At 40.4% G+C, this 13,138-nt stretch overlaps 2 protein-coding genes across 5 annotated transcripts; one reads left to right on the top strand and one right to left on the bottom strand.

The window, feature by feature from the left end:
* Window positions 1–209: 209 nt before the first annotated feature.
* Window positions 210–2,878, bottom strand: abracl (ABRA C-terminal like). The gene is made up of 3 exons (XM_084091008.1): window positions 2,786–2,878; window positions 1,937–2,005; window positions 210–1,155 (listed from the first exon to the last, which is right to left on the bottom strand). The coding sequence occupies exons 1-3, from the start codon at window positions 2,850–2,852 to the stop codon at window positions 971–973; spliced, it is 321 nt and encodes a 106-aa protein (XP_083947134.1). The 5' UTR covers window positions 2,853–2,878; the 3' UTR covers window positions 210–970.
* Window positions 2,879–3,659: 781 nt separating this feature from the next.
* On the top strand, window positions 3,660–8,057 carry slc25a27 (solute carrier family 25 member 27). Of its 4 annotated transcripts, none has more exons than XM_084091804.1 (10): window positions 3,660–3,756; window positions 3,909–4,015; window positions 4,151–4,339; window positions 5,159–5,243; window positions 5,331–5,453; window positions 6,672–6,784; window positions 6,871–6,955; window positions 7,025–7,117; window positions 7,203–7,305; window positions 7,383–8,057. In XM_084091804.1, the coding sequence occupies exons 2-10, from the start codon at window positions 3,931–3,933 to the stop codon at window positions 7,452–7,454; spliced, it is 948 nt and encodes a 315-aa protein (XP_083947930.1). In that variant the 5' UTR covers window positions 3,660–3,756; window positions 3,909–3,930; the 3' UTR covers window positions 7,455–8,057. The 4 variants fall into 4 exon arrangements, with proteins under 4 accessions (XP_083947930.1, XP_083947928.1, XP_083947929.1 ...); XM_084091802.1 differs by having other exon boundaries at window positions 3,660–3,785; XM_084091803.1 differs by lacking the exon at window positions 3,660–3,756 and adding an exon at window positions 3,766–3,808.
* Window positions 8,058–13,138: the final 5,081 nt, after the last annotated feature.

Raw genomic sequence — 13,138 nt, 5'->3', positions numbered from 1 at the left:
AAAAACTTTTTTCAAGCTTATTCATGCCATATAGAACATACTTTTTAAAAACTTTTGCAAATTAATTATTCAAAATGAGTGCCTATGTGATTTCAGACACAGCCTCTAGTTTCTATTCCTGAGCATGAAATGGCACAGACTGCACCATTAGGAGTCCTATGTAACATTTGTACAGACGGAACAAGAATAGCACAAGAACAATATGGGGATGTTTGTTTTCACAAGAGCTTTATAAAATATCACCCTGGAACAGTTCAGATGATTTGTCAAATTTGGTTCATTTCATTCCAGAAAATCATATAGGAGATAAATGTTACTTACTAATCATATTTATCAGCCTTTGACATGTTTTGGCACATATAACTTGAATGACTATGCATGAAATTAATAATTTCACAGTAATGGTACTGCAAATCAAACAATCTCGTGATTACTGTTGAAAGAGCAATTATGCAGTTGTTATACACTCCTAAAAATAAAGGCCCTTTATTGGCATTGATGATTCCATGAAGAACCATTAACATCCATGAAAACTTTGGAAATGTTTGTCACACTAAGAAAAGAACATGGTTCTTTTTAAGTAGTTTACTAAGGTTCTTTGGGGAATCAAAAATAGTTATTCTATAGCATCGCTGCAAAAAAACACTTTATTTGTAAGAGTGTAGGCAGAATAGAATTGAAATGAATTCATTCAAAGTCCCAGAAACATAGTAACATGATCATGCACACTACTATAACTGTTATGATATATTTTAATGATATGGCTGTTTGAACAGGGAAAATTGCTACTTTTCAAAACAAACGTGTGTGCAAATCACTCCCCTGAGAGAAAAAAAAATTGCTGTATAAAAATATTCCAATGAAGTATACAAAAATGTTACATTCAAGTATATTTCCATATCAAAATGTAGCAATGACATGTCAAAAACATTTGTACTTTTTCACTCAGGTTTAGAAAAGACTGTCAAACTCAGTCCTGCAGTAATATGACATCGACGTTGTCGTGAACTCCTTGGAGTAGCAGCTCCCCTTCAAAAGTGATGATCTTCTTTCGCTTGGCCGCTTTCAGCGTTCCGACCAGAGCTTCAAAGAGGTTGGCGCACTGGTCATCATTAAACAAGACTCCAAATTTGACACTGATCTTTCCATCTGTGTCTGTGAGACAAGTAAAGAGTGGTCAGGGTTCGCTCTAAATCATTCATTAAAAACGCTGAAAGTCTCACATTAACATTTATTACTTGTTAAAGCACTGAGACAATACAGAATCAGCGTTCGCAAATCTCAAGACCAGCGAGCAGGATGAAGAATCATCAGCCTGGTTTGAGTGAATAGGAAAGCCAAATACCACAAAGACATCTGCATTTGTATGCTGACTAACTAAACTCATCACAGAACAAAGAATTTCTGATCATACAAGGACTTGAGATTTCAGAATGAGCAGTACAGCTCCTATTTCAATGTTTTAGTTTAAGCATTATATTTAGGCCACCAAACCAATATGCAAATTTGTGACATTGATCACCTAAACACTTTTGTAGTCGGTCAGATGTTCTTCCATTAAAGCACAAGATGCACTTGGGATCATTTTCTAATCATGCTGCTGACATTAATGCAAAAAGGAGACACCAAATACTAAGACATTTTAAAATGAATGTAAATTTTCGATTCAACATTTTAAATTGTTAAAGGGATAGATCACCCAAAAATTATTTATTCATTCCAAACCTGTATGAATTTCTTTCTTGTGTTCAATAGAAGAAAGAAACTATTACAGGTTTGGAACAACTTGAGAGTGAGTAAATGATGACAGAATTTCCTTTTTTGAGTGAACTATCCCTTTAATATTATAATTTGTAATGGGGAAAAAAGGCAAAAAGATGCAATTTTAGACTTTATCCCAAACAATTGTGTTGATTTAAAATAGTACAGGACTTACTTTTACTGCCCAGTCGACGAATCTCTTCAATGAGCAGCGTAACTTCATGTTCCACATTCATTTTTGCCACTGAAATTATACATGCATGTTAATAGTGTAAAGGCTTTCCTTTTTTATTACTAAATCTATATACTATATTACTCACAAATTGTTAAGTCATTGAAAGTCTTTATTAAGATATAGGCATACTGATATTCCTGTTATCTATCTTAGAGTCTGGAATAATACATAATAGTTCATTTAATTGCGTCCTGACAATTATTAACAACAGACATGCTGAATAAATTGTTTAAAACTGATTTAGACATGCACGTTCTATTCACTATTTATTTAGCGCCCTCTCAGGACGAGATGAGAATTGCAACGCCGCACCCTACCGGCTTATTGCAGATGCTGAATAGAATTACTTATCTTAAATTTTGATTAAGGAAATAATACGTGTGGCCTTCATGATTAATACCATAGCGTGGGTTAGACATAATGAAGCATGATTAATGACCGCCTGGATGGCTTTCACAGCTGAGCACGAGGATAATCATTTGATCAAGCAATGCGGAAGTGCGAATCTTAACACGGAAAGTGAAGGAAATGTGTGAAAAATTGTATTGAAGCATTTTGTGAATCACACAGGATTTGAATCTAATCATCACGCAGATTTAATTCCCTGAAATACACATAAATAAAAATAAATAAAAATAAAACCACTTTGTGTGCGTAAAAGGCACTCACACCGCATTAAAGAGGCTTGTATATAGATTCCATAACTCCACTAGGAAAACGTGTATTCGTTTAAAAAATTAATTTAAATAATAAAACATTTCAAAGTAGTTATATGGTCGACCTACTTACCTCTGTGGTGTTTTTGCTCCGCCGCTCTGCAGACTATAGGCTGATTGAAACGAGAAAGCGCAACCATAGATGGCTTTGTGTGTGACGTCACATTAAACTGCCCCCTTTAGATTAACCTAGTTAGTAAGTAATTTGTTAACCTACATTACAATGAATTGTTTGATACATTTGGAATGGCAGTAACCCTAATACTATGCCGCTTGGATGCCATACCTTTAACAAGCATTTAAGCAAACATTTTTAAGAGTTTCTGGACGTAAAACATGTTGATTAAACTGCTGCTGTAATTGGCATCTGTAATTTTAATAATCTAAGTCTGTGTTCCATAGCTTGTTTTGACAATTGATATGCAATACAAACAATTTGCAACTAAATGCTAATTTTATTAAATCAAGAAATATTTATTCTTATAGATATGTCAGAAGAATAAAAATACAAGAACTCGCTTATTTATTTTAATATAATTGACATTTACTGCAACATAAAATGTGTCCACCCATAAATGTTTGAACTTCGTATGAAATTTAATTTACAAGACACCAGATGGCAGTAAAAAACTATTTATTGTTGATACTGCTGGTTTGTGGCTTTGTAGCCAGAGCTTAATAAATTATTTTTGTGCATTCGACAATTCGACTTTAATATAATATTAAAATATATAAAAAGATGATTAGATAGATAGATAGATAGATAGATAGATAGATAGATAGATAGATAGATAGATAGATAGATAGATAGATAGATAGATAGATAGATAGATAGATAGATAGATAGATGTTTTGATTTTCATGCCGCAGAAAAGCGCATGCGTACGAAAATCACGGCCGGTCTTACGCAAGGTGCTTTTCTTACGTATATTTATCGACGCCCCTTTGATTTGGGAAATGTGGTTTTAGGTGCATGACGCTTCTTTTGTAGTTTAGAACGTATTACGTAAGAGGGTCGTCAACTACACCGACCAACCGGCTTGGGTAAAAAACGCCTTCGTCTCTTATTAAAGGTCGTAGTCCTGTCTTTAACAATGTAAACATTTTAAAGAGCATACACTCCAGGTTCGGTTCTTTTGGGAAAAATAATGTGGAATTATACTTTTATAATTTATTCCTTTCTTTTTTTTTTTTAGTGGGAATAAGAGGACACCTGCAATGCACCCTGTACAAGAAAATTCGCGGTGGCCCCGAGTATCAAAGTTCACTCTGTCAGCATGTGCAGCAACTGTTGCAGAACTAGGTAGATACTTTCTAGATTTTGAAAATAATACTTGTATTTTAAAATATATATTTTTTATATATATATTTAATAATATCTAGGCTACCTAATGTATTCACCTCTCTGAGTGATTTTTATACAATTTTTATTTTATAGTCACATTCCCTCTAGACCTTACTAAAACCAGACTTCAGATACAGGGTGAAGGTGGTTCCCGACAGCATGGTGGAAGTGTACAGCCTCCAAAATACAGGGGCATGCTGAGCACAGCTATGGGTATAGTGCGAGAAGAGGGGGCCTTGAAATTGTGGCGAGGGGTCACACCAGCTATCTACAGACATATAGGTAAAATGTTAAAGTCGGCATGAAACAGAAGTTGTGATAGTCTTCTCTTCTCTATTGTGACATATCTGAGTGAAACAACTTCTCGAACAAGAATAATGTAGGACAGGATTTGATTTTGTCCATCGGGAATGGACTGGATCGTTGTGGTTTGCTATTGCTGTGATGTCATGTGAGTGACAGGTTGTCCCGCCAGTAAACAAATCATCTGAGAAGAGATGAGATGTCGCTGCAAGAGGGAGGGAAAGTTATTTTGATTAAACATTATGAGGCCACATGAATTAAAGGAATAGATCACTTCAAAATGAAAATTCTGTCATCAAGTTGTTTCAGACCTGTATGAATTTCCTTTCTTCTGCTGAACACAAAAGAAGATATTTGAAGAATGTTGGTATTCAAAACAGTTGATGAACCCCATTGACTTCCATAGTAGGCTATTTTCTTTTTCCTACTATGGAAGTCAATGGGGTTCATCAACTGTCTTGTTACTGACATTCTTCAAAATATCTTCTTTTGTGTTCAGCAGAAGAAAGAAACTCATACAGGTTTTAAAAAACTTGAGGGTGAGTAAATGATGACAGAATTTTCATTTTGAAGTGATCTATTCCTATTTTTAAAAACTTTTTTGTAAAAAAAAAAAAGTTGATGTACAAGGATAAATCAAATATAAATAATAAATACTGCAGTATTTCATAACAATAAGAATTATCACAGCCTACTTTGTAAATTTTATGCATGCACAGAATGAAATTCTAAAGAACTTGATTTGATGTCCAACTGTATTTGAATCAACTTCTGAACTTTGAAATTCTTCATCCTTAGTGTATTCAGGCGGCAGGATGCTGGCCTATGAACAGCTCCGGGAATCTGTCTTGGGAAGATCTGAAGATGGCATTTTTCCAGTTTGGTGAGGGAAACATCTGTGAAATTTGAAACAGGACAGTGATTAAAGTCTAAATAGACGGGATCAGCATGTGTCCTGTGATGTCTATAGGAAAGCAGTGATCGGCAGTATGATTTCAGGTGGTTTGGGCCAGTTCATCGCTAGTCCAACAGATCTAGTGAAAGTTCAAATGCAAATGGAGGGCAGGCGCCGACTTGAAGGGAAACCACCAAGGTGAGGCACAGTCATAATTCTTGTTAAAGGGATAGGTCACCCAAAAATGAAAATTCTGTCATTTACATTCCTCAAGTTGTTCTAAACAATCATTTGACTTCCATGGTGTTTTTTTTCCACTATGGAATTCAGTGGGGCCCATCAACTGTTTGGTTACCCATATTCTTTTTTTGTGTTTAGCACAAGACAGAAATTCATACAGGTTTGGAAAAATTTAAGGGTGTGTAAATGATGACAGAATTTTCAATCTTTCAATAACCTTTAAAGCAGAGGTCTTCAACCTTGCTCCTGGAGGCCCACTGCCCTGCAAAGTTTATATTCAACCTGCTTCAGCTTGTGTTTTTCAAGCAACCCTGAAAACCTTGATTAGCTGGTTGAGCCTGGTTCAGGTGTTTGATTAGGGTTGGAGCGAAACTCTACAGGACAGTCACGGCCTCCAGGAGCAGGGTTAAAGACCTATGCTTTAAAGCAGGGGTGTCAAACTCAGTTCCTGGAGGGCCACAACCCTGCAGAGTTTAGCTCCAACCCTAATTAAACACACCTGATCCAGCTAATCAAGGTCTTCAGGATTACTAGAGACTTCCAGGCAGGTGTTTTTGGAGCTGGTTGGAGCTAAACTCTGCAGGACAGTGGCCCTCCAGGAACTGAGTTTGACACCCCTGCTTTAAAGGGTTAGTTCACCCAAAAAATGAAAATTCTGTCATTAATTACTCACGGCCCTCACGTCGTTTCAAACCCGTAAGACTTTCGTTCATCTTTGGAACACAAATAAAGATCTTTTTGATGAAATCTGAGAGCTTTCTGATCCATTCGTTGCAAACGCTTCAAAAAGTTCATAAAGAGTTCCTAAAACTAATCCATATGAATTGAGCGGTTTAGTCCAAATTTTCTGAAGAGACTTGATCGTTTTATATGAAGAATAAAGCTTAATTTGTGTTCCAAAGATGAACGGAAATCGTACGGGTCCGGAACGACATGAGGGTGAGTAATTAATGACAGAATTTTCATTTTTAGGTGAAATATCCCTTACACAAAAGGTTCTATACAGTGGAAAAAGGGTCTTCAAATTATTAAAATGTTCTTCTTCACACTAAAAGGTGAAAGGTTCTTAAGCCAAAATGGTTCTTCTATGGCATTGCTGTGAAAACATCCTTTTGGAACCTTTATTTTATGAGTGTACTCATTCTAAATGTATGTTGTTGTTTTTTAAACTGACAGAGTACATGGGGTTTACCATGCTTTCACAAAGATCATAGCAGAGGGAGGAATCAGAGGCCTTTGGGCAGGATGGGTTCCCAATGTTCAGAGAGCCGCCCTAGTCAATTTAGGAGGTACAGTAGTCAAAGACTTCTAGAAATCTGTTGACAGCTACATTTTTGTAATACGTCAAATATTTTTCATTTTGTTTCACGTTTAGATCTCATGACATATGATACAGTGAAGCATTTTCTACTGAGAAACACCTCCATGCCGGATAACAGCATTTGTCATGGATTGGCAAGGTGAAATTCTGTTATTCTACTAATGTTAACACATAACAACGTCATGACTCATGTTCAACATTTTTATAGCATATGCTCAGGATTGGTTGCAGCTATTATGGGAACACCAGCTGATGTTGTGAAAACTAGAGTAATGAACCAGCCACGGGATTCAAACGGAAGGTTAGTTTTGTATATTAATCAAAGCTGATTAGTAGTAGAACATTAGCTTTGTTGTAACAACATATTTTTATCATTCTGTTTGCAGGGGTCTTCTCTACAAGTCTTCTACTGACTGTCTTGTTCAGTCGGTGAGAAGAGAAGGATTTTTTTCCCTCTATAAAGGATTTCTACCAACTTGGTTCAGAATGGTACTATGATTTAAAATATGTTCGTTTAAAGATTTATTCTTTTTTGGTTGCTATTTTAACTCTGTTTTTGTTCCCAGGCTCCCTGGTCTTTGACTTTCTGGCTTACATTTGAGCAAATGAGACGAGCAATGGGCATCAGCTCGTTTTAATGATTTTAAGAGGTGGACCGAGAGTATTTTTTTTACTTTGTCCCTTTAAAGTTTCTGAGCTGAAAGTTCCAGTTCAGTTGTATTGAGTTACACACTGCAGGACACAAATATGAGGAAGACTCCGCAAAGTTGTTTTGATCACTGTATGTTTAGGAGAAAATAATATGGCATGGCAATCATTCAAGTCTGTTTATAAAAATGTGAAATTGGCACAGAAAGTTGTTAATTTTTTCTTCTTTTGTAATCCACATTACTAGAGAGCTGTTAGTTAATTGTTGTCAGTTTATTACCTCTCATTATCGTGCATAAAAAGGTCCATTTAAACCGGCCTAAAGGGGTTTGCTTGTTTAAACTAGTCTCCCAGTCTAGGTTGGTTATTTTAGGATCATTGAGATTATTATAGTTATATTATAATAACCCTCACCAAACTACTATTATAGTTTTTATTAAGTGCAATTAGGTGAAATAAAATATTTTATTTCAGTTAACGTCTATTTAGGATTATTGTAGAGTATTATACCAACTGACACACAGAGGAATGTTTCTCTTCTACCAAAAGGCTTTCAATTCATTATATTTTATTTCACGTACCACGCATATTTCAGAAAACCTAAAAAATACCATCCTAAAAGTAAAAACATCTTTATTATTAACTTAAGTGATCAAGAACATTCCAATGTACAAATGAGCTTTCTTTTGATTCATTTTATTTCCTTCCTTGTATCCTTCCCTTACATCCTAAGATGGTGGAGTTAGGAAGCGAGGAAAAGAAGCAAGGATGCACAAAAAAGAAAATGCATTTTAATATTAAATTAATGCTCAGGGTTCTCAAACAACCAGTAGAGGGCATCCAGTCCATAACTTTACCGGTAAGGAAATAAACCCGGAACGTAAACAAGAACCCGCTGAGTCGCTGTGTCATTTCCGGTCTGGTAATTTTCACATTCAATAAAATGGCAACGCCGAGTGGTGGCACGTCCAAGCGTTTAGTCCAGTATGTCATCGTCCGATCAGACCTGATTCACGCTTTATCATGGCCTTTAGGAGCGGTTATAACTCAAGCCTGTCACGCGGCCACTGCAGCCATTCATTTACACTACAGTGACGCTGATACACAGGAATATTTGGCAGAACTGGACAGCATGCACAAAGTGGTACTGCAGGTTAGTGCAATTACATCACATGCACCATGTGTTTCTGACCCTTTAGAAGCAATATATATATATATATATATATATATATATATATACACGATACATACATACACACACACATATATATATATATATATATATATATATATATATATATATATATATATGTATTTATACACGATACATATTGTTGCATTTTTGTATTTTGCATTTTTCAATTTATTGTGACACGATATATTGTTACACCCCTAGTGTTTAATAAATAAGACAGTATTGCTTCCACAAGAATGATTTCAGTAAAACTGTATTTTTTTTATTTATGCAGTGATTGTCTCTATAAATGCAGTGACAGGCTCCAATGCAGTCAGAGTCAGTCGGAGAGGCACTGTCAGTCTTAAAGCGACCGTCAGTCTCTGTGACCCTGCCTCCGTGAGCGACCCTGCCTCCGTGAGCGACCCTGCGTCCGTGAGCGACACTGCCTCTGCGAGCGACCCTGCCTCTGCGAGCGACCCTGCCTCCGTGAGCGACCCTGCCTCTTCACGGAGGCAGTGTCGTCATTCACGGAGGCAGTGTCGCTCACGGAGGCAGAGGCAGTGTCGTCATTCACGGAGCGACCCTGCGTCCGCGAGCGACCCTGCGTCCGCGAGCGACCCTGCGTCCGCGAGCGACCCTGCGTCCGCGAGCGACCCTGCGTCCGCGAGCGACCCTGCGTCCGCGAGCGACCCTGCGTCCGTGAGCGACACTGCCTCCGTGAGCGACACTGCCTCCGTGAGCGACCCTGCCTCTTCAAGGATGCAGTGTCGTCATTCACGGAGGCAGTGTCGTCATTCACGGAGGCAGTGTCGCTCGCTGAGGCAGGGTCGCTCGCGGAGGCAGGGTCGCTCGCGGAGGCAGGGTCGCTCGCGGAGGCAGGGTCGCTCGCGGAGGCAGGGTCGCTCGCGGAGGCAGGGTCGCTCACGGAGGCAGGGTCGCTCACGGAGGCAGGGTCGCTCACGGAGGCAGGGTCGTCATTCACAGAGGCAGGGTCGCTCACGGAGGCAGTGTCGCTCACGGAGGCAGGGTCGTCATTCACGGAGGCAGGGTCGTCATTCACGGAGGCAGGGTCGTCATTCACGGAGGCAGGGTCGCTCGCGGAGGCAGGGTCGCTCGCGGAGGCAGGGTCGCTCACGCAGGCAGGCTCGCTCACGGAGGCAGGCTCGCTCACGGAGGCAGGGTCGCTCACGGAGGCAGGGTCGCTCACGGAGGCAGGGTCGCTCACGGAGGCAGGGTAGCTCACGGAGGCAGTGTCGTCATTCACAGAGGCAGGGTCGCTCACGGAGGCAGGGTCGTCATTCACGGAGGCAGGGTCGTCATTCACGGAGGCAGGGTCGTCATTCACGGAGGCAGGGTCGCTCACGGAGGCAGTGTCGCTCACGGAGGCAGGGTCGTCATTCACGGAGGCAGGGTCGTCATTCACAGAGGCAGTGTCGCTCGCGGAGGCAGTGTCGCTCGCGGAGGCAGGGTCGCTCACGGAGGCAGGGTCGCTCACGCAGGCAGGCTCGCTCACGGAGGCAGGCTCGCTCACGGAGGCAGGCTCGCTCACGGAGGCAGTGTCGTCATTCACAGAGGCAGGGTCGCTCACGGAGGCAGTGTCGCTCACGGAGGCAGGGTCGTCATCCACGGAGGCAGGGTCGTCATTCACGGAGGCAGTGTCGTCATTCACGGAGGCAGTGTCGCTCACGGAGGCAGGGTCGCTCGCGGAGGCAGGGTCGCTCGCGGAGGCAGGGTCGCTCGCGGAGGCAGGGTCGCTCACGGAGGCAGGGTCGCTCACGGAGACAGTGTCGCTCACGGAGGCAGGGTCGCTCACGGAGGCAGGGTCTCTCACGGAGGCAGGGTCGCTCACGGAGGCAGGGTCGCTCACGGAGACAGTGTCGCTCACGGAGGCAGGGTCTCTCACGGAGGCAGGGTCTCTCACGGAGGCAGGGTCTCTCACGGAGGCAGGGTCGCTCACGGAGGCAGGGTCGCTCACGGAGACAGTGTCGCTCACGGAGGCAGGGTCTCTCACGGAGGCAGGGTCGCTCACGGAGACAGTGTCGCTCACGGAGGCAGGGTCGCTCACGGAGGCAGGGTCGCTCACGGAGGCAGGGTCTCTCACGGAGGCAGGGTCGCTCACGGAGGCAGGGTCGCTCACGGAGGCAGGGTCGCTCACGGAGACAGTGTCGCTCACGGAGGCAGGGTCGCTCGCGGAGGCAGTGTCGCTCGCGGAGGCAGGGTCTCTCACGGAGACAGTGTCGCTCACGGAGGCAGGGTCGCTCACGCAGGCAGGGTCGCTCACGGAGGCAGGGTCTCTCACGGAGACAGTGTCACTCACGGAGGCAGGGTCGCTCACGGAGGCAGGGTCGCTCACGGAGGCAGGGTCGCTCACGGAGGCAGGGTCGCTCACGGAGGCAGGGTCGCTCACGGAGGCAGGGTCGCTCACGGAGGCAGGGTCGTTCTCAGTAGGAGTCTTGGACACTGTGGCAAAAGAAGAAAGCAGAAACTATTATATTTTTAAATTTACTTAATTTTTATCAGTATAATAAAAAACAGAGTCAGCGCAGATCCAGTTTTCTAAAGCTACTCACTTTCGAACGTGCCTGACAGTCACCCCGACTCGAAATAAACAATATCCCGGAGTATATGTTACTCCAGTAACTACGACAGTTAACTGATGGAACTGATGAGCACAAGCAGCTGACACTGAGCATGCGTTTACTGCCGAACGTACAGGTACAGCCACGGTATCTTTGGCCAGGTGATAGCATAGTTTAAAGGGGTGCTAAGAATAAATAATCCCTAATGAAAAAAAGTGTACTTTATTGTATTTAAAATATATTAGTACATTGCAAGTATACTAAGAAAAAATATATATTAAAAGTATATTAGAATCATGCTTTTACCTTTTTGCACAATACAACTTTTAACACACTTTAAAATAATTGTACCTTAGTATATTTTCTAAAAATATATATTTTAGAAAAATATACTTGAAGTGAAAATTCTGTTTATTTGCACTTTACTTAAAATATATATTTTAGGCATATTTTTAACTCTGTGATGAAAATGACCATTATAACAATGCACTGAAGTATACTTTCAAAATACATTATAGTATACAATAGTATATTGTAAAAAGTATAGCTAAGTAGTATTTGTTTATTAATCTGCATTTGTTACTGAAGACAAAGTGTGCAATTTGTAGCATTTGGAATTTAAGCCAAAAATATTACTGAGCATAGCCTATACTTTTTACTTAAATATAATACACTTATGGTATATGTCTTGTATGTTTCGAAGACACTCGTAATGAATTTGTAATGTACTTGTAACACAAATAAAGTACACTTTAATATCACTAATCAAGCATGTAATTAGTCCCTACACAGGCATATCCAACGCTATCTCACGACCAATTCGTACCTTGCAGTCCCATAGACTTTATAGCCTATACGTGTAGCAACGTATTATGTCCATGTAACGTTATATATTATAACAGATAGTGAGGGCTTTAAAACTGCAGTAAGCTAAAGTAAGGAACGCGATTAGGCTTTTAAGACGCAAACAAAATGGAAAATAGCGCGGGTGTCGAGACGTTTTTACAAAAGTTGAACTTTTAACTTGACACGGCATTTTAAAACATGGCGCGAGACTAAAAGCTGAAGAGATGCAATAAGTACAAGTACGCTTGTTTAACGCATTAATCTATGTGTTTAGATCTAAAACAACGTTTTCTCTTTATTTTTTTCATCACCAGGCTAACTGGGGTGAACAAAGTGCAAGAATTTATATTAAAATCTATATTATTTGGCGTTTAGCCTATAAAGTGAGTATATCTTGAAAAATATCAGGGTAACGTTAGCCTACGTTAGATACTTAACTTAAGTTACCAATAGCAGATTAACGTTACAAGAGGACAATTTGTCTGTTATCTTCTTAACTATTCCGAGATGTGTCAAAAGTCCGCAGTCTTTTTCTCATATTTAACAGCTCTCCAATATGATCGTTTTTGATGAGGAGCTTGTGATCACCATATATATCGTTTATATATGATATCTATGGTGATCACCATTCGCTAATGCGCGCGCCACACCTACGCGTGCAATTACTCCTCCCCCATAAAAACCATTGTAGGCACATTTATTATCCCCCATTTTTAAGTTTTTTGTTTGGAACATAGTTGAATAAACATGAGCACTGCACGTTTCAAATGAATGTATTTGTTGCATATGCACATGCATATGTTTTATATAAATGTATCTTTGAAGGGAACTGACTGTCTTTAGAAAAGTTATGAGCGTTGCGCTTCTTTGTGTACAGCCGTTACCGTGGAAACCGCTGTTTCGGTCGCTCCTAAAGCTAAACTTAGGCTAAAAATGTACACACTGAAATGTTATTTAACAATAGAAACTTGTTTAAACACATTGTTCATGACTCGAACTATGCATTATATCAGTTTTGAAATGATTTTTCAAAAACACCTTTTTAAAGCTTTATTTGTCAATGACCCTCATA

The sequence above is a fragment of the Abramis brama genome, assembly GCF_963993115.1.
Source record: "Abramis brama genome assembly, chromosome: 18".
Classification (NCBI taxonomy): domain Eukaryota; kingdom Metazoa; phylum Chordata; class Actinopteri; order Cypriniformes; family Leuciscidae; genus Abramis; species Abramis brama.
Note: the sequence above shows the minus strand (reverse complement) of the source record. Positions and strands in the feature narration are given on the sequence as shown.